Source organism: Perna viridis, chromosome 1, assembly GCF_037379345.1.
Source record: "Perna viridis isolate PV_CMFRI_1.1 ecotype Kerala chromosome 1, ASM3737934v1, whole genome shotgun sequence".
NCBI classification, from domain to species: domain Eukaryota; kingdom Metazoa; phylum Mollusca; class Bivalvia; order Mytilida; family Mytilidae; genus Perna; species Perna viridis.
Genome location: NC_142445.1, coordinates 22,307,107 through 22,328,190, shown reverse-complemented (window position 1 = coordinate 22,328,190; position 21,084 = coordinate 22,307,107). Strand labels below are relative to the sequence as shown.

At 31.3% G+C, this 21,084-nt stretch overlaps 1 protein-coding gene across 5 annotated transcripts in view; it reads right to left on the bottom strand.

The window, feature by feature from the left end:
• LOC148627802 (uncharacterized) overlaps positions 1 to 20,546 on the bottom strand; it is a 46,144-nt gene extending 25,598 nt beyond the window's left edge. For 2 of the 5 annotated variants that reach the window (XM_088579315.1, XM_088579323.1), the window contains exons 1-28: positions 20,346 to 20,546; positions 18,598 to 18,756; positions 17,981 to 18,053; positions 17,378 to 17,488; positions 16,840 to 16,964; positions 16,119 to 16,302; positions 15,721 to 15,789; positions 14,918 to 15,134; positions 14,542 to 14,654; positions 14,142 to 14,267; positions 13,494 to 13,834; positions 12,918 to 13,042; positions 9,855 to 9,884; positions 8,778 to 8,884; positions 8,132 to 8,229; positions 7,831 to 7,932; positions 6,951 to 7,088; positions 6,475 to 6,586; positions 6,079 to 6,204; positions 5,588 to 5,788; positions 5,020 to 5,129; positions 4,464 to 4,554; positions 3,156 to 3,293; positions 2,851 to 3,003; positions 2,534 to 2,593; positions 2,082 to 2,236; positions 1,461 to 1,557; positions 980 to 1,113 (exon numbers count right to left, since the gene is read on the bottom strand). In XM_088579315.1, coding sequence (XP_088435441.1) covers positions 980 to 1,113; positions 1,461 to 1,557; positions 2,082 to 2,236; positions 2,534 to 2,593; positions 2,851 to 3,003; positions 3,156 to 3,293; positions 4,464 to 4,554; positions 5,020 to 5,129; positions 5,588 to 5,788; positions 6,079 to 6,204; positions 6,475 to 6,586; positions 6,951 to 7,088; positions 7,831 to 7,932; positions 8,132 to 8,229; positions 8,778 to 8,884; positions 9,855 to 9,884; positions 12,918 to 13,042; positions 13,494 to 13,834; positions 14,142 to 14,267; positions 14,542 to 14,654; positions 14,918 to 15,134; positions 15,721 to 15,789; positions 16,119 to 16,302; positions 16,840 to 16,964; positions 17,378 to 17,488; positions 17,981 to 18,053; positions 18,598 to 18,743 — 3,482 coding nt within the window. In that variant the 5' untranslated portion in view covers positions 18,744 to 18,756; positions 20,346 to 20,546. Of the gene's footprint in view, positions 1 to 593; positions 639 to 979; positions 1,114 to 1,460; positions 1,558 to 2,081; positions 2,237 to 2,533; positions 2,594 to 2,850; positions 3,004 to 3,155; positions 3,294 to 4,463; positions 4,555 to 5,019; positions 5,130 to 5,587; positions 5,789 to 6,078; positions 6,205 to 6,474; positions 6,587 to 6,950; positions 7,089 to 7,830; positions 7,933 to 8,131; positions 8,230 to 8,777; positions 8,885 to 9,854; positions 9,885 to 12,917; positions 13,043 to 13,493; positions 13,835 to 14,141; positions 14,268 to 14,541; positions 14,655 to 14,917; positions 15,135 to 15,720; positions 15,790 to 16,118; positions 16,303 to 16,839; positions 16,965 to 17,377; positions 17,489 to 17,980; positions 18,054 to 18,597; positions 18,757 to 20,345 lie in introns of all 5 variants that reach the window. The other 3 variants (XM_088579331.1, XM_088579341.1, XM_088579306.1) reach the window with 2 other exon arrangements.
• Positions 20,547 to 21,084: the final 538 nt, after the last annotated feature.

The window sequence follows — 21,084 nt, the reverse complement described above, 5'->3', positions numbered from 1 at the left end:
AACAATGCACCTTTTGTATAATAAACAATGCACCTTTAGTATAATAAACAATGCACCTTTAGTATAATAAACAATGCACCTTTTAAGATTATTTTGGGTGTTTTTAAGTCCTATAATGATGTACCTAAAACATAGGGAAAGGGTAAAAAAATGAAAAAAAAATACAAAACATAAATCATTAAAATCCCTCAAAGCATTTTTGAATAGTAATACATAATTTCAATGGACAGAGAGGTGGATGGACTAAGAGCATACCATACCATACCATAACAAGTTAAAGTTTCTTAATATACCTCCTATTGCAACATTTTGTTTTCATTTGTATCAAAATATAAAATGGTTTGAAATCATGATAAAAAAATTTAAATATCTACCTTGTGAGCAAAAATACCATAAATTGAAATATCATTAATGCTTTAGAAAAAAGGGTAGATTTAGTGTCTAGAGTTCTATCCAAGGTTTACATTTTGGGGAAACAAATCAATTATGAACTGCAAACAATGAAACAGACAAAAACTAGAGACAAGAATACTTTTCTAATCAATAAACCATTAATACAATACAGAGTAACAATGCAACATCATAAAAAATACCATTTTAATAATTTCTTCCAGGGTTGGTAATCTTTACAAGCTGCTCTAATATATCAACAATTTGAAATAAATATCAGTCACACGTTTATGTTAAGTTATAATACCTGTTCTTCATAAATACATTTATTTGCAATATTTGAGAACATCAAATGTTAAGAACCAAGTCTTCCAATTCAATTTACTTCATTCATTCATAAAGAAATATGTACATGCATTTCCTGAATTAATCTCAAAATTTTTTTTTCAGAGATGCTTATTTACCTAAAAGTTGAATGTAGCTTGAATGTAAGTATGAACAGAAAAGAAGACCAATAATCTTAAATGTCATGAACTACTTCAAACCATCAGGTACAAATTCAATTTTGCATTTTTTTAACATAATTTACCTCTTCAAAGTCTCATGCTCCTTGATGGGTATACAGGTATCATGCTGTAACACAGCACTGATGAGGGAATTTTTATGTACAATCTGTACCTTCAGCACAATTTGGAAATTTTCCAACTTTCCTGGTTTCAGGATCTAAAAAATATATTCTTGTTGAATGATTTATAACAAGTTCATACAGTTGAACTTGTCAAAACCAAAACCTATGGGGGTTTATGATTTTGTTTGGTTTAGACAAGTGTTCAATTAAATGCATTAAAAATGAGAAAGTGACTATAAAAGGTGTTTGGTTTAAAGAAGTTTTGGGTTTATTAAGGGGTCAGTTTAGGAAGATTTTGTTATATAAAATATTTGCAAATATGCTGATTATAATTCAACACATCCCAGAAGTTCTTTTTTTTTTTTTTTTATAAAACTACAAGTAATATAAACCCCAACCTATAAATAAATGTCAGATAATTAGAACACCAACAATAACATACATTTAGCAACCCATCTCTATTCCTAAAGCTAAATCTGCCAATGACTGCTTCATCAATCTCAGATATAGCAAGAGAAAAGGCTTGTGGCACATTCAACCTGCAATAAGATTGTAAAATTGAAGATTTCCAGGATACTATGCTTTGTTTTTTCATATAACAGTTTCATACATTTCAATGCCTGACATCTGCAAAATTTTAAATCCATGGATACTAACCTTGCATTTGAATACATTAAAATGGCAAGTGCTCATTTTTACTGGTAAATAAATATAGAACAATGCAAAATCAAATCTTGAAATAGAAAAGTCTCTACTGTGTGTGATATCCCCATAGGTAGAATATGGTGAAGGCAATATTAAAAGTTTAGAAATAAATAATCACAAACATTTATTTTGATTTTGTAAGTTTAGATCACATGATTAGCATTATAAAGGTAGTAAAGAAAACACTGTTCTTGTACGCTACAAAAATCAAGATGTTCTGAAACAAGTATTTTGTCTTTTTGCAATAACAATCCACTGGTAGCATAATAACTTCAAATTCACAGCAATTCACCATGTATTTTCTAATTTCCATAAAAAATAAAAGTCCCCCTAAAAAAAGCAACAACTATTGTCTTACTTATAAACAGATCCATCATCCTCCTGTACATCAGTCATAAATATAGGTGGTGGTTTACCAGCATCATCCTTAAAGGGAGCTGACTCCATTTGTACTGATCTGATGTACATATGATACTCATTGAAACCCATCTCCTGGGCCTGTTTCTTGTAAATCTAAAAATAAATTGTAAAATAATGATATAGTCTGTTTTTACATATTTGTTTGATTACTAAAATACATTGTTCATTGTCAAAATATTAATTTCTTTTTTTTCTTAAATGAAATGACAGTTCAACCTTTCCTTAAAGGTAAACATTTCAAATTCTAAGTGATGAATCATTCAAGACAGCAAAAAATGATTATTTCCATTATACATGTATCACAAAAAGTATGAAAATCACTTAAAAATTCATTGTTGATTCTTGACTTCACTTACAGCTTATAAAATCAATAAAAAATCACATAATTACCTGAGCCAAAATGGTTGTCTCTAGAGCTGAATCCATCAATCTGTGTCTGTACGTCAATGCCTAAAATATAAATAATCAATTTTGCTTTCTCCTTGAATTATCATATAATAATCATAATATCTACTTAAGAGCATTTAAAAACATACTTTTATCTCTCAAAGTCATGGCCATGATGCATTGCGCTTCCAAAGATTTACCAATTAAAAAGTCCTTAGGTATTGATTCTGTCCCATTTTTTATTAAAACGTATAAACATTTTCACTTCTACTGATCAAATTATCATAGTACACATTTGTTTTATCTTTAAGCAAACTTACATCCAGAAGTCTGCCAACATTCTGTAACATTTGCATCTGTTTCTCCTTGCCCATCTTCTTGGTTTGTGTGGTGTCATTCTGTGCTTGGTCCACTTGGAATTGTGCTATCTCAGTCATAAACCAAGGGTCATCCACAAATACATCAGAGAAAAGCTGTTGATAAGAAAATTTGTTCATGAATAATGATAGTTATAGTACAGATGTCCATGCATCTAATATTAAATTTTTCTTCACCCCCCAATTAAAAATTACAACATTTCTTTGGATAAACAAATCTTAACTTAACTAATAGTGTTAATACTAACATCTTTCTGTGTATTGTTTGAGAACTGATCACCAAGTTTTCCCATCTTGTCCCATTCTTTTGCTGCTATTTCCAACATCTTTCTCTCAATCAACAAAGTATCATAAGCAGTCTCTGGTCTATGGAAATAAACCAACTCCTGCAAATATACACAGTTATCATACAAACAACAAGATCAGTTCTTTCTAGATTGAACTTTTCATACTGAGACATTTGTTTAATTAAGGCAGGTTTTCGTTCTACACAGGTTCATGACTTATCTAAACTGATATAAACACAGACTTCTTGTTTATCCAAGGTTTGGTTTAGACAGGTTTTTGATTTATCAAGGGTTGGGTTTTATACAGGTTTCTGATTTATCGAGGGTTGGGTTCAGACAGGTTTCTGATATTTTGAGGGTTGGTTTCAGACAGGTTTCTGATTTATTGGGGGTTGGGTTCAGACAGGTCTCTGATTTATCGAGGGTTGGGTTCAGACAGGATTCTGATTTATCAGGGGTCAGGTTTAGACAGGTTTCTGATTTATCAGGGGTCAGGTTTAGACAGGTATCTGATTTATCGAGGGTTGGGTTCAGACAGGTTTCTAATTTATCAGGGGTCGGGTTTAGACAGGTTTCTGATTTATCAGGGGTTGGGTTTAGACAGGTTTCTGATTTATCAGGGGTTGGATTTAGACAAGTTTCTGATTTATCGAGGGTTGGGTTCAGACAGGTTTCTGATTTATCAGGGGTCAGATTTAGACAAGTTTCTGATTTATCGAGGGTTGGGTTCAGACAGGTTTCTGATTTATCGAGGGTTGGGTTCAGACAGGTTTGATTTATCGGGGGTTGGGTTTAGACAGGTTTCAGATTTATCGAGGGTTGGGTTCAGACAGGTTTCTGATTTATCAGGGGTCGGGTTTAGACAGGTTTCTATTTATTGGGGGTTGGGTTCAGACAGGTTTCTGATTTATCAGGGGTCGGGTTTAGACAGATTTCTGATTTATCGAGGGTTGGGTTCAGACAGGTTTGATTTATCGGGGGTTGGGTTTAGACAGGTTTCAGATTTATCGAGGGTTGGGTTCAGACAGGTTTCTGATTTATCAGGGGTCGGGTTTAGACAGGTTTCTGATTTATTGGGGGTTGGGTTTAGACAGGTTTCTGATTTATCAGGGGTCGGGTTTAGACAGATTTCTGATTTATCGAGGGTTGGGTTTAGACAGGTTTCTGATTTATCAGGAGTTGGGTTCAGACAGGTTTCTGATTTATCGAGGGTTGGGTTCAGACAGGTTTCCATGTACTAGTATATATAACCGTAATTAAGTACATTACCTGTAACACATATTTAAAGGATTCTGGAATTCTACTGGCAAGACATAATGATGGATGGAATTCTAACATATAGATATTCCTCAATGCTGGTCTGAAATTTAAAACAATATAGTAACCAAATAAAATTTTCATTGATAAATACATGTACCAGTACCATATTTAATGCCAAAATATTTCCTACAAATATAATGATATAAAAACTTTTCTGCACATATTCAAGAATATCAATTAACTATCACTTTTTGTGTGTTTACATTAAAATGGACCATTTTCATCTGCTTACTCATTTATATTGTATATACCATTCCAGGTGTAGATTGAGAAATTAAAAAAAGGGAGGTTCTGAGCTAACAAAATAATTTTAAAAACAAAAGGGGAGGGTTTCCAACTCCATGAACACATCCCCATACCAAATTACCTGCTGCTGTATTTCATTAACTGCATACTTCTTAACTTAAAAATCATTTTTCTTGTCAAATTTTCTACCCCTGTTGTAAGTTTTTCATTACTGCTGTTAAGTTTTCATATGAATAAGTTTTTTCTTTACATTACTCACCTGCTATGGTTGATAGAAATGGGCTGTTTTGGTATAACACTGAAAGGTATACCAAACTTATCATTCCCTTCTCTACATACTTTCTGTAGATACTCTCTCTGTTCCTCAATCTGTCAAAGTTAATTATCAATGTTCAATGAAATTTTTGAATAAAAGGGGGAAGCTTTGCTGCTAGGTTACATTTTTCACAAAATCATGCATACTTCTTAAGTAAGAACTTGCTATAGAGCACGAATTCAACTTATTCTTGAAGTATTGTAAAAGTATATATTTTCACAGTGTGATATTTTTATGACTTGCACATTTCATGTGAGTTAAAATTTTACTGTCAAACATCTAAGCATCTTAAAGCAATACAATTTTTGCAGGGAGACTATATTGTCACAGATATTTCGCGAAGTGTGTAGCAAAATGTGTTTGTTTACAGTATGCTGTACAGTGCCTTTTTGTTGTCATTTTTTAACCCCTTTATATATCTAATCATTGATAGAAGCAAATCTTATATAAGTAAACACATAAAAAAAGAGATTATGCTGACATTTTTTATAAATACATTACAGGACCTCACCTGTTTATCCAGAACATTTTTAACAATGTTCATCTTCAGTCTCATGTTGATACATTCAGCTCTGTAGTTCTTGATGAAGTATTCAGAATCAAAGTCAAACATAGGTCTCCTGTGCATAATATCTGTGATGACCTGGGCCAACATCCTCTTCTCATCTCTGTCAAAAACATGCTGGTATGCTTCAACATAGCAGTCCAGTAACTGTAATAGATTAGCAAATACTTTTAAGTGTTTAATCAAAGGGAAAAAAACAATAGTTCCTTTTTTCTTAAATTTCTATTATATTGACTAAAGAAACCACTGGATGTGGTATTTGAGTGCTCATTAAAATCAAGCTACCTTAAAAGTTAATTTTTTTTTTTACTTTTGAATCGAGAAACAGGCATGGAAAAAAGGAAAAGGAACAGACAGGAATCAGATTAGCAATAGTACTATAAACAGGTTAACATTAAAAACTTCACTGTTTAAACCATCCACACATCACTACCTACCTCTCTTTTAGACTCCATGTAAGCTGCTTCATTACTCCATAAATCTAACAGAACACCAAATCTGTCAAGTTCTTGATGGGCATAGCTTGCAATATCAAAATCACCAGGACCTTGGTTAATCATAGCCTACAAAGTATGTTTTGATTAACATCCTAATATTCTAGATTCGTAAGTTAATTTGAACCATTGTAAAGTATGTTGATTTCTATTCAATTTATATTTGCTTTGTTTTCATTAGATAGACAAATGTAGTCTTATTTTGAGAAGAAAAAAACATGATAAAAAGTAAAGACTTCCTTTATAAAGACTCATAATTTAATCTTTAAGTAAGATGAGTGTTTACTGCAAACCCATAAATTTTCTGTTATATCCTAAAAACTGGTTTTAAATACTCACAGTTCTCCTTCTGGCTGTCTCTGAAGGTCTTTGTACTCTGGACTGGTTCCTCAGAGATTTGTCTTTCTCTATAAAGTGGGTAGCTAATAACAGAAGGTCATTCTCAAGGTTTCTGTAGGGAAAATTAATACAAAAAATGTCAACCATATACTAATAACAGTCAAAAAATTTCTTTTTTCCCAAATTTACATGCATAACAATTCTACATTTTTTCTTTTATATTAAACTTGCATTAAACTGACCCTTCACATACAATGCTCAATACAAGTTTTCACAAAAGGATATGGATAATGGTATTTTAAACATTGCAGAAATGGTTATAAGAAAGGTGAAATAGCTTGAAATATTCAGTATCAAATCCCTACATTTCTGTAATGTAGTGTAAAAACCATCTAATTGCTTAAAAATAATCTCTATATAAAAATTTCTTCACTATTGCAGTAAACAGTTGATGTAACAGAAGTGAAATAAATTACTTGAGGTCATCCTCTGCAGCATCATATATAATATAGTATCCCCTCTGATCAAGGACATGTATTCTCCCTTCCTCTATAGAGTAGAAGTCATCATGGTTGTCTACTTCTGAATATTCAATATATTCACTTTCATACTTCCTGAAAGTATAATATATAAAACAAAATAACAACAGTTTAGAAAGTTTTACAGACATTTTGACTTCAAAACTGGTGTTATTCTGTTTTTATTTCAAATGCCATTTGAATGAATAACCAGTCATCATCCATCACTATGTGTTATTTTTTTTTTAACAATAATACTTTTGAAAATATTTTAATGTCATGAGATTCAAATATATATTATATAAATCAGACTTTTGTTAACCTTATTAAATGTTCTTTGTAAGACTTTGCATAGCGGATTTGTAGAAATATAACAACTTAACTTTCTACAAGCAAAAAAAATAACCAAATACAGTTGGTAACCAACTGACTGCAAAGATTTACAACACAATTATATACAACAAACCCTATTTTACCCTACAAACCTTAGGACTAAAAAATTATGGGGGGTTATCTCAGACTGTATATATATAATAAATAATGTTTTAGGACCAATAGACATATTTACACTTATTGACCCCATTATGCAAAATAATATATTTTCCCATTGTACTGAATTCTCCTTCAACTTAAAGATTAATGACGTCACAATGTAAAATTATATTGTTTCTCTGATATCAAAAGGTTATTCAGAGATAAATCTATAGTAATTCAGAGCAAAATGACAAGTGTGAATTTATGTATGAAAACTGTAAGTTATACACAATACTTGAGCAGCAATACTCAGTGTTAGAATAGACAGGACCAACTGAAATAAAATATGTGAAATATGACTCACTTGAAGTCAGCTGGCGTGTTGTGGAGATAAGTATGATCACCTATACCCCCACCTCCTCCTACAGATCCATCATGTTCTGTCTCAGCTCGATGATTCTGAGGGCTGTGGAGAAAAAAATACAGCATTATAATAAATCCTAAATTACTGCAAGAATAAATCAAGAAAATTATTATAATCCAGGACAGTTTTTTTTCAAAAATGAATTTTCCATTTATATGGAGGATCTGAATGTTAAATTCTATTACTGGAACCAAAGTTAAGCTTCACTCATTAGTTGATGACTGATGCCTGTATTTCATACCTGACACGTTTGGCAGGTCCCAGGTCCATAGATAAACCAGCATCTCTAATGGTGACAGTTCTCTCAATAGATCTAAAGTAGTTGAACAAACTCAGTACCTGCAAAAAAAATCCATGCAATATAATTTGTTTTCAATTTGAGCAATACCAAGCCAAGTGTACATAAATATAGGTCATCAAACAAGTGAAAGGTATAAAGAAAAAAAAAATAAACTAAATTGTTCCATATTACCCTTAATACTATCTTGTCACTGAACCTGTTATCTTCTAATAAATTACTATATTTTGTCCACATCCTATGGTGTCAAATATCTACATAAACTTAAAAGTAAGTTGGGTCTATATAAAAATAAATATCTCTGGACATAATTTTAATTTGTCTTAATTAATAAAAAAATCCAATCAGTTTGAATTGCTCCAAACAGCCCTTAGACTCTGTAGTCTCCGAAGCTGTAATGTTTCTCACAAATTACTACAGTCTGTTTACAATTTATCATCGTCTTACATGTTACAGTGTAAAAATATCTATCCTGACATATTTCCAAATACGGAGCATGTTTGGTGTAAGTAGAGACAGATCTTTGAACATAATTCAACCAAATATTAATTTGGAAGCATAAGCATTACAGTTTATATATCTCACTTACTGTTCTCTGCAAGTCTCTGAGCCTAAGATGTCTGAGATGTAGGAATGAGAGATAAGCTCCCTGGGCTGTGGTAGGATCCTGGCCATTGTCCCCATCATCCATCAAACCTACAATAACAGAAATAGCTTACTGAATACTGTATGTCTACCAAATTGTGAGAAGATCTTCTATAGTAAAATTGAATTAGTTTCTTATTTTGTTAAAAAAAAAATTTTCAATAAATTACATGTACAAGATCCCTATAATATCTTGTTATACATAACTTTCTTTGGAAACCTAACAATACTGACACAAACTAAGTCTAATAAACTAACGTACTTACACAGTACTCAAAAGAACCGAAGTAATTTTACTTTGTTGAATTCGTTCACACTCTTCAATGAACAAATCAATAAAAAATTTAAACAAGTCACACAAATAGATAACTTTCACATTCACCATTTATGTCTAATCTGGTGGAAACTGTTTTAAGGTTTTATACTAGACAAAGAAAGGATAACAGATTGGAAGGCTACAAGAACAGTAGTAGTTGTGTGGAAATACATCTCTGAACATAAAAAAAGGCGTCTATAATATTTGAAAATTTAAAAATTTATTGTAGTAATCGATTCAAGTTTCAGTTCCCTTTGTTCCCATTGCAATGCCTCCAATCTTACGCCTGTTGACTCAAGTTGACCTCTAATTCAATGAAAAACTTTTTTGGAATAGAAGTCTGTGTGAATGTCGTCTATGTTTATAGACAAAATTTTTATCATGAGCAGCATATATATATATATACCACAGACAAAAGCATATTGAGAATTATACAGTAAAACACTTGTATAAACCATAAAAGAAAATGTGTTTATTCCATACTTTTTCTAAAAAAATGAGTTTTATGAGATAAGGTGCCTGTTATACATCAATACACCAATACTTATATGAATGAGGATACAATGATGATGATGTTATTTATTTTTTTAATGTGCAACAAGCCCATAACTTCTATGATTGATTTATAAAATCTGACACCAAATACTATTATCAATACATTGTACAATAATTCCCATGAAATAACTATCCAGTATCCCAAATTACCAAGGAGTTCCTTCCTTTCTTTTTCCTCTTCTGTAATTATTCAATGATTACTTTTAGTACCTTATTTCATTTCATTGTTTGTTAACTGTAACTAATTGTATATTAGGCTAATATAGGCACCAGAGACATACAATACTTTACCTTCATCAGATTTGAGTATTGAAGTAATTGACATTTTCATTCATATTTTAGTACAATATGTTCAAGCCTCCTATGATAAATTTTTATCCAAACACATGTTGTGAAGCTTGAAATGATGTCTTGTTCTCAGAAATCATTCTAACCGCTTAATATACAGTATGTATATTACTAAGTTTAATACAGCTTAGAAATATACTTCACAAGTCAAGTTACACAAAGGGAGTCATTCTTTGCCACAAACTGATAGCAAACCCACACTAAATACGAAAATAACTTAAATGACAAACATTCTAGTAATATTGCAGGCTAACATTTGCCTAAAACCTGTTTTATATCTTTAGAACAGATCAATTAAAAGACACAGTGTTTAGATAACCAATGAATTGCCAAAAACAGACTGATACACAAACAAAACCATATACAGTGAAAGTACTTTAATTCATGGATTCAAATTTTTGTGGATAACAGACGGAACTCAAGTTTGTGGATTCTTGAATTCGTTGTTCTGAGGTTTTTAGTATACACATCAATAGAAATTTCCTTTTTGTTGGGAACCAAATTTCATGGTTTGACCTTCCCATGAAAACCACAAAAACTGGTTCCCCACGAATAATAGTACTTTCACTGTACCTATCTAGCAAATATTACCCCAGTAATTTAAATATAGTATGGTATTTGGCTACCATTCAGTATGGGCTGTTAGACAGACCAGAAGAAATAAAATGATTTGTAGGGCAGAGCTTGATACAAGTGCAAAGCCTGAACCCTGAACAGATGGGACAATTATGGGCACAAAAGTCAAACTTATGATGTTCTGAATATCTAAATGTATGACACAACATATGATTCTGACCAAAGTGAAAGTTATAATCATTTTAATCCATTAAAATCTTTTGTCTTATGGAAGCTAGTTTTACAGACCCATGGAGATCCATATCCTTTTACTCAAGTTATAGCCAAGAAACTAGAAAATTGTTATTTTGGCCCTAAAATCAATCCCAGGTTATGGATTTCATGCTATAGTATGGAAACCAAAAAGAAGCTTGTTTTTTTTCCTTTTCAGCCTCTTATTCCTACACAGTTCTTACCCCAAAAATTAATTCTAGTCTGACCTTTAAGGTATAAAACATTGTGATAAAAAAGCACGATGATAATTTTTGTCCTTTTTTGGCTCCTAATTCCTAAACATTTGGGCCATAAACCTCAAAATTAATTCAAACTTTCCTTTGTTGTTAGGACATGGTGTCACACCTTCTTATAAAAGTTTATCAACTTATTTAAATTTCATGAAAACCAACTGTCTATGGAAAAAACCTAGACAACAGCCTCATACCATTATAAGATAACAAGTGTTTAATGATTTTGTTAAAGAGGATATGACATTGTAAGATTTAACTAATACTTAATCATATAATTAAGTGTTTAATTACATGGATGTTATGTAAATTTAAATAAGTAAAATATACATTAATTATTAATATCCAAGGAAATGTATAGAAGGTCATAAACTAAAATTCCTATAATTAAAAATTCAAAAAACTAGCAAGAGCTATCATTAAAATGATAAACATAAATATCAATTCTGTAAGTATGTTATTTTAATGTATAACAGTATATGTGAAAAAAGAGGAATTTTTAAAATGAAACAATAAATTTTGAAAATCAGACCTTCAATTTTCCACGGAATAGAATATATGTTGTGTGTAGATATATGTAGCTGCCTACAATATCAATGTGGAAACACTTACCTTCACCTTTAAACAGAAAGTATATAAACAATCATAGATTATATGTCTAAATGTCATAAGGCATGCATCAAGAAAAAAGTAGGAATTTAACAATCATACAACTGTTGGATAGAGGAGCTTAAAAGCAGTATATATACCCTTAGACCTTTCAAAGTTAATCACATTGTTCTCAAGCCATTTTTTGTGAAAACTAATGAGGGTTACATTTTTTGCCCTAAAAAGTGTTATTTTATGTTGTTCATAGCCCACCCACACCCTAAATAATGTGACTGAGGTACATTCTTATTTTTATCTAACTGATATGGCAATATAAGTGATTTATAGACACTCCCAAAGACATGAGGAAGGGCCTGAGAAACAAGAAAATATTTTTAATTAGCCTTTTGATCCTGAAAATTAAAGTATATGCACTAATAACAAAAAATTATTATTAAACAAATGCTTGACTCAAATCCCCCCCCTGATTCAATGACTTTTTAAGTCACAATTTCTTTACAGAAATGTTTGTAGTATTCTCTAACAGTTTTGTAATATTCCAATTCACAGAGTTCTGTGCTCCATTTAAGCACTGCAAGGTTAAGTCTGGTAGTACATGGCACATCTTTATAAGAAAGTTCAATGCTCAATGTTTTGTCACTGTTTCAGCCTTACTTATTCAAAATTTTCTCCAAAAAAAAATACTCTTTAAGCCATGATATTTCACAAGTTTCTTATCTACAATGAAGGGTAATAACAAAATTATCAAACTGATCGTATAGTTTAAACATCATGCAGATTCTAACTGAAACTGGCTAGACACAGATTTGCATGCAGTCTATGTAATTATAGAAGGAAGGAAGGGACAACATGCCTTATCAGCTTATGTTATATTCATTTCAATGTTAGTTCAAGAATGAGCAGTAGACTTTATACAAAGGGAGGTAAATCATGGTAATGGGATAATAAATCATATGTAATCTAGGTACTAATTTTCAGTTTTTCTAAAAACTTTCAAATACAAAAAAAATGTACAGTAAAATATAACCAAGACACATTCATCCATTTCACAGGAAATCATGAATATTAATACCTTAATCAATATAAAATAAATTCAACTGCAATAGGGGGACGGGGATTGGAAATAAAATGAATTAATTTTAGTTATGCTTAGATCAAACTAAAAACACATCAGTACCATGCATCTGTGATGACTGTATAAAATCATAGCTGTCTTTCCTTTTCTTTGATTTTTTCAGATCAACCTTTTCAATCTCATTGTCATCATAATCTTCTAATGAAATATTGTCTGCATTGTCATCACTGAAATTGTAATGAACACAAACTGTTCAAGAGTGTGAAGTATTCTGTGTTTTTGATTTTTTGGGGTTTTTTTTTGGGGGGGGTGGGAATGGGGTTATTTTCTCTGATGTTTCTGCCTTTTTTATTCCTATTTATCTTTATCTCTTAAATTTCATGCTTTGAATATCATATTGCTTTAATAATGTACTTCATTTATTTAACAAAAGAATATATGATTCAGGCACCATTTTCAGGGTTGTCTATCTAGTAAGTGGTATAAAAACTTTAAAATTGTGAATCAAAGACAAAACAGCATCACATTGCATATATCTAGAAAAAAAATCTTAATTGTTGCTTATGATAATTGTTTTAAACTTAGTGGATAGTGAAATTTGAAGTATCTGTGTGGCAAAAAAATATTGAAATGGCTTTCTACAAAATAACAGAGCATCAGAAAGAATGATAAACATACTAGTCATATAAGTCGGAATTAGAATAAATCTTCTTCCAGATAGCTGTAGTATCATAATTGGTTCTATTAGACTGAACCCTAGAAGCTCGTATAGTAGGAGGATTCATCACTGCTGTAGCATGGTCTCTCAGTGTATCCTGAACTCTCTCTGGATCGGATACATTGATAAAATGTGACTGCATTTTCAGCAGAGGGTCAATGTTCCTCTTCTGTCTTAGAATGGCCCATTTCTTCTGTTGTGTTGGATCATTTTCAGGTTTCAGTTTCACAAATGATAACCAATTAGAGTCTTTCTTTAGTGCATGTGACCATGAATCAGAACCCCAACTCTCTTGACCAACCTGTAAATATAAAGAAAAAATCAGAGTAATTCTCCAAAGAAAGCTTGGAGATCAAGTACGTCTTAAGAACATCAGTACTATCAAACAACTTGAAAACTAATAACATTAGTAATTTCAATTGTTGTAGAACCATTCCAATCTGTTTTCTTTTCAGTTTTATCAACAACATGTTTTTGAATTAACAAGGTTTTCTTTATTCCTAGTCATTGATGTTGTAGATCTAAAAAGAATGCAATTTGTCACAGCTCATTAAATTCTTACCATTGAATACCAAAATCCCATATCTTGATTTGTTTAAGTATTTTACCTCCAGTCTATCATAGGCTTTGAATGTTTTCATGTGTTCTTGTCTCATAAAGATGGTTCTGAACTTTCTTCCTATGGCAGCATACAACTCCATCTCATCACTTGAGTTATCTACCTTTTCTAGCTCCTGTTAGAATATGGAAATCATAAGTATTGTAGGTTTATGGAAACAATTCATGAAAATTTATTAGTAATTGAAGCCAAAAAATTAATTCTTGGCAACCTTTTTTGTTTGATGAATAAAGTTATAACATAATATCAATGTATTATGAATCCCTGACAAATATCAACAAAAACTTAAGAGAACTACACACAAATGTTTAAATAATTCAGTCTTTCAAAATGTAAGAAAGCAAAAAGTTGGATATTAATCAAACAGTGTCCTGTATTGACCATCTTACATAATTGATCCCATATATATTGAGTAAATAACTGATGTGTGGTTTAAGTGTTTGGAAATCAACAGCTGTCAAGGGAAGACTGAGAGATGATTCGTCTGTAGCTAAACCCCCACCTAAAAGAAAAAGAACATATAAAAAAACTATAGTTTTAATCAGGGAAAGTTCATAAAATGTATTCTGTAATCAAATCTCTTTATTCTAATCATGACATCAATTAAATCGATTTCCTTATGATTCAGTGATACATCTAAATTTTTCTCAATAAAACATTAATGAAATTAAAAGCCATGTATTTGAAATAACCTTCCTAAAATCAGAAAATTTCAATTTACGTTAGTCAGATTCTCTTCATTTTTTATTACATTACTGAACATACCAGAGGCTGCTGCTGCATATGTAAAGGCTGATGTTGGAAGGGGTGTGGTAGATAACAGGTTAGCATTAATGGGTGGTGGTTGTGGTACAGGGGTATTAACCCTAGTTGTTGTGGCAGAACTTGGACGAGAAGCACCTCCAGATTTTGGTCTCTGGAAGAGTCCAATACTATCATCCTGGTACCATGATGCCATCTTAGATGTTGGTGAATGGTCTTCCTGCAAAGGAATTATCTCAAAACTTGTTTAAACCTAACCTGGAAGCCCAGGTAATATTTTCATACCAAAAAGCTTCTCTAAAATATAAACCCGGGTGACCAGTGACGTCTTCTGTCTTTTGATTGACTGAGCGAAAATGACATTATTTTATTTACTTTTATATGTTCTAATATTGAAATTTAAAGAAAAATATATTTAAATATTTTTTTTCAAGTTATTTATATTATCTTCCGATACATATTCACAATAATAAAGGTGATTTAGATAATCTAAGTTTAAACTATAATCTCTAGTACTTAAGCTAAACTTAGAAGATGAAATGAATAAAGTAAATAGCTTTTTTATATTTTAAAAATTCAAAAAATGCCTAAAAAAGAAAACTTTTATTTGGTATAGTTAATGAGCTCAGGCTGTACACTATTTCTTTTTTAAGTTAAAGAGCAGAGAACATGCTATAAAACTTTTAATACTTGCATATAAAATCAGGAATGGCTTTAAAATACAGCCAAACTCAATCTCAAAGAGTAAAAAAAAAAACGAAATATTACATAGCTGTTGTATAAATGGTTTAGGAACCTTAACAAACCTCTTCATCTGGCTGTTTCTGTGGTGGTGCAGTTTCTGCTTTATACTGGACAGCAATCCATTTTAATATCTGAGGGGAAAAATCAGTTCATCAAACCTTAGAAGGACATGAACTTCTGGTATTGTAATGCATTATAGTATTAAAAATGAATATTTTATACTAATCCCTTTTCACTAACATTTATTTTTTATCAGTAATGCTCTAATCTGTAGCACATTATTCAAAATGGAGAAAAACAAAGATGAGTTGTTAACTAGAGTATTTAAGCATCAGCTGCAGAGCAATTTCGTGCTTCATAATATATAGTAAAATTTGATTCATGGATGTGTTTTAAAAAATACCATCTGGTTTCAGTTTGTTCCAGATAAGAAGTAGTTTACAAGTTGGGAACAACTTACTCTAAGGTAATGATGAATTGTCCGAAGAGAGTGTAAATGGCAGACAAGCCACCTTAGGAAAATCAGCATGTCCTCCATCTTTACACACATGACACCTCCATCTCCCCCACACAGCATGGACTCCTTTGCCTCACTAAGTCTCTGTGCCCTGTCTACACAGTCATTGTATTCATTTACTATTTGTCTGTAAAACACATTGTAAAATACAAGATATGCACATGCATTAAAATTATATCTTTCTAAACAAAACAAATAATAGAACATAATGCAAACAATGATCGTGGTTAAATGTGTAACTTTGAGTAATCTTGATTTTGCTCACTGTAAACATACTAATTTTCGCTATTTTCTCAGTGGACAGAAAATCACAAAAAATAGTACCCACGAAATTGATTCTAAACATAATATAAAGCTAATAATTTTTTTAAATTGCGAAAATTAATACCCGTGAATATGTTCACCTGACAAAATCTGTGAAAATCAATACATTTACAGTATTTGTAAATGTCAGATTACTTCAGTGGTTGACTCATTGACTTTTCAAAAGTATCTTTGCTTTACTGTTCCACATAATATTTTGTATATCTAGCTTCTGGTTGACTGCAAAATACTACATATGAAAATGTACTGGTAATTTATATATTGAATGATTTTCTAGTAAGTGAAGCCATTGCATCATTAACAACCCCAGCTCTTTCAAATAATTGTGAAATTCACTTACGTTAATCTCTTAGTGTAAAGAGGATATAAGCTTTCAATAGAACTACTGTGCTCACAAAATCTCTTCCATCTTAACATGTGGGCATATTTACACTGTATCAACTGCTGTATTCTCTCAAGAAAATACTGAAATAAAGAGAAACAACTTGATCTAGGCAGTTCAATTTTTAAGCAAAACCGAAATAAAATAAAAAACCAAATTAATTTTGTCTTAAAGTAACATTATTTTGAATCGAATTGAAGCAATACATGTAGTATACAAAATGATTTACTTTTATTTATGACTGGTTTTAACAAATTTTTAATGGGTATTTAAAAGCAACAGTGTAAGTGCAGTAGTGCATGAACAATTAATAACAACAAAAAATCATATCACAGGAAACCATTCAAAAACATTTCTACTGTTGCATTATGGTTAACTGTAACTCAAAATCACCAACAATAAATATTAAGTAACCAAATTTCACACTTGATTACATACAAATACAAGTCAAATGTGTGTTCCCGCTATGTCCAGGAGATGGAATTAGAAAACAAACCTGATGTAACAACATGGGGAGTCCTTTTGGCGCATACTCAAACTCTTCAGCATTCATCATCTCCTCTACCATCAGTTCAGACTGCATTTTCAAGGGTCTGGCTTGACTAACCTATAGAGAAAAGACAAAATAACAAAATATGTCAATAGATAACATACTCCTAATCCTTTGATGTACTCAAGGAAGGTAGTGTTTGGTATCCAAGGTCTACATCATGATCAATACTAAAGGATAACTACTTTTTTCATGGATGTCATAAGACCAATTTGAAGAAAATTTTATATTCAACCAATTCATTTTACCTCACAAATAAAAGCCAATGGAGCATCTGGAAACCACAGAAGCAATTTACTTTTTTCATGGATGTCATAAGACCAATTTGAAGAAAATTTTATATTCAACCAATTCATTTTACCTCACAAATAAAAGCCAATGGAGCATCTGGAAACCACAGAAGCAATTTTGGAAAGAGACAAAGTAGATAAAAAAATTATTTTTTTAAAGTAATATGAATTGAAACTTTCATAAACTCTGTTTTTGAATTGTAGTGTATATTCTTTTCTGACAATGATGTTACTTGTGTTCAAGTCGTTGTATCATTACCTCTCTGGACCTGTTGATGATTCTTTGTCTTTCCTGTTTAAAGTACTCCACATCTCTTGGCATTGGAACTGAACTGTTCAACAGAACAATCAACAGTTATTAACAAATATTAACTGTAGCATTAGCTTAGGAACATAAATCTTAAATGTTCCATTAGAATTCAGGATTCCAAACTGCAACAGCTAAACATGTACTACTCGTCATACAGCAAGTATTGGTTCTGGTATTTATCATGTACAAACATTTGCAATTAAGTTTGTTTTAAATTTTTTTCATACAAGTACCATTTTAAAAAAAAAAAAAAGGTAGCTCTAACAATAACTGTAAACTTTAATATGGCCAAATAATTTCTTGACCATTACATTTTCTAATAAGGCACAACTGATGGTCTGCAATAGCATTAAGAGGTAGCCATATACAAAAATATGGTAAATTATGATCAAATATGATTGAAATGTTTGAATAATTTCAATCAAAGTTATTTGAAAATGGACTACAAAAATGTCCTCTTCTACGTTTTCTAAAGAAATGTGGATATAAACTTTTAAATACTATTCATATACATGTTGCTATTTATTTTTTCATTGCATTCATTGGTACAATAAAAGATTAAATACCTAATAGATCTTGTAGGAAGCTGAAAAGCCATATGATTTTCTTCCAATTCATTTTTAAGTTCCTCAAGTTCTTTCTTCAGGTGTCTCTCTGCCTCCTTCACCTTGTCAGTACTAGACACTTTATACAGTTCTCCTAAGTCATACATGTTGACTGATCACCTAAATTACAAAAAAATAAAGGTATTAATACATACATGTACTAATTTAGTGAAACCATAAACATGAGTCTAATTAGGATCTGAAAATAAAGACGACATTGGAGAAGGGCACTTCAGCAGTTGCCACAGACCCTCACATTTTAATGTCAAGGTCAAATTGTTTTAATGTCTAATATACAGTACTTAAAAGAAAAAAGAAGCTGATTGCAAAGTTTATTTCATTTAGAGAAACTGCTGTTTATCAAAACTTTTTCATGGAACTATGAAGAGGGACACTCTGAGAAGGCAGAAGGCCACAGGTCTTTCAGGGTAGCCACGGGACATAGTGCACCTCCATTTCTATCAAGTGAATTTCCACTTCCAATAACATGTGGCAAATAAAAGTCATACATGAATTTATTAGCTTGGATGATTTACTTCTGATTTCCAGCAGAAAGTTGAAAATTTCTGAACTTCTAATGATTTAGGTAATATTAGAGCTGTTGCTGATGTATAACATCTCCTTTATACTGTTATAACCTCTTAGTACATGTAGATGTACATACTTTGATCATTTACAATAATATGGGCACATTCCTAAATTACATAAGGAAATAAAAATACTAGATTTGAAAAAAATGATAAAGGCAATTTCTGAAAACAGAAAAATTGACAGCTTATGATAGAGATTCTCAATTTCTGTATGATGTCACAATTCAATTTTATTGGTGAATTGAGGGAATTTAAACTAAATGGAAGCCATTCAGAACTACCAAGTCCTTCACCCGAGATGATGAATCCTTATAATATAGAAACTACTATTTAAAATGCTCTGGATTATTTGCCCAAAAAATTTTGATTCTTTTATAAATAAAGAAGACACATGTAGTAGCAACAGATCTTGAATTATCTTTCTGGCTTCTAATAAAGTAAATGAAATGCAATAATGAAGCGTCACCTCGCTACGCCATTTCAAAGTGGGGGTCTGGACATCTCAGATCATGACCACTCGGCCGGTAAATAGAGAATGTTAAAACTGATACAACTTAATGAATTTTGTTTAAAATTAGTGTCATAAGAGTATATAGGACATTTTATATAGAGTTTAATTGTACTACATTGTGTGTTTTAACATTTTATTCCCTCTATGATCCATTCACAACACAATTGACATTAGCTGCTTCAAAATTCCCAGTGACCATCTGTGACATCCTGATATTCCCTTAAAGTAAGGACTAAGTTATTCATGAAAATCTTTACAGACACTATTCATACAATAAATTCACCAATTATAATGCATTAAAACAAGTTCCAGGAAATTTTGTTCATGTGCCAAGAAGACTGTTCTACAGGCTGAGTGGTCACAATCCCAGATTTGTATAAACCGAGATGTCTGCTATTCTTTGGGATGCCCAGATGAAAAAATGAGTTGAGTTTGCTTTGCAAATCCATGGCAATCTTGACTGCTGGAAGAAGAATGAGGAATTATATAAAATATATACAGCATTTCTGTAGAATTTTTTTCCGCTGTACAGCCTCAATAATGACTGAATATTGCTGAAGTGTGCATACAGAGGACATAAATGAGAAAAGTATCAAATGTAAACAAACCTACGTAACCGGTTCAGTAACTATAGTCTATAACTAGCACGACAAATACAGAGTAAACGTAGTACGTAAGCCCATTTTACGAAGAAAATTCAAAGATGGCTTTAGATTTTATGAATAGTACATTGTAAGATTGGTGGAATTTGTTGAACTTTAGAAAATAACAGGTGTTTGAATTAAATAAATTGGCGTTCGGAGTCACTCGGCAACCGCATCAACAATAATAAGGATTTTTATTACAAGATTTATAAGCCCTATAATTTAAACGCATAGCTAACTCGGGAGTGTGTTATATTTGGCGCGAAATTTGAATAAGTAAAATATTTTTATGCATTAAACTGACACTTCTATTAGAGCAGAATAAGCAGAAACGAGGTTACGATCAAAATATCATTTTGACAAAGGTCAATTATATTATTCGGAAATGAAGAAAGTCGCTTCTGAATAAAAGCTTTAACTAATAGAACCGTATAAACTGTACAGGCTTATATAGATCCTATCAATATAAAAAAAATTACAGAAAATTGAAGCAAATGATAAAACGTATAGTGAAAAAAAAAACGCAAACAAAATTTGTTTCATAAAGTTTGATAAATATAATATTAATTTACAGTTTTATTAACATTAATAGAGTCATTTTCATTGAATTTGTGTTTTAAAGTTACCATGCAGTCATCGGTCACTGGCAATTACTAGTTGGTGGGCAAAAAGTGATTGCACACTGACTTAGAAATCTGTATTG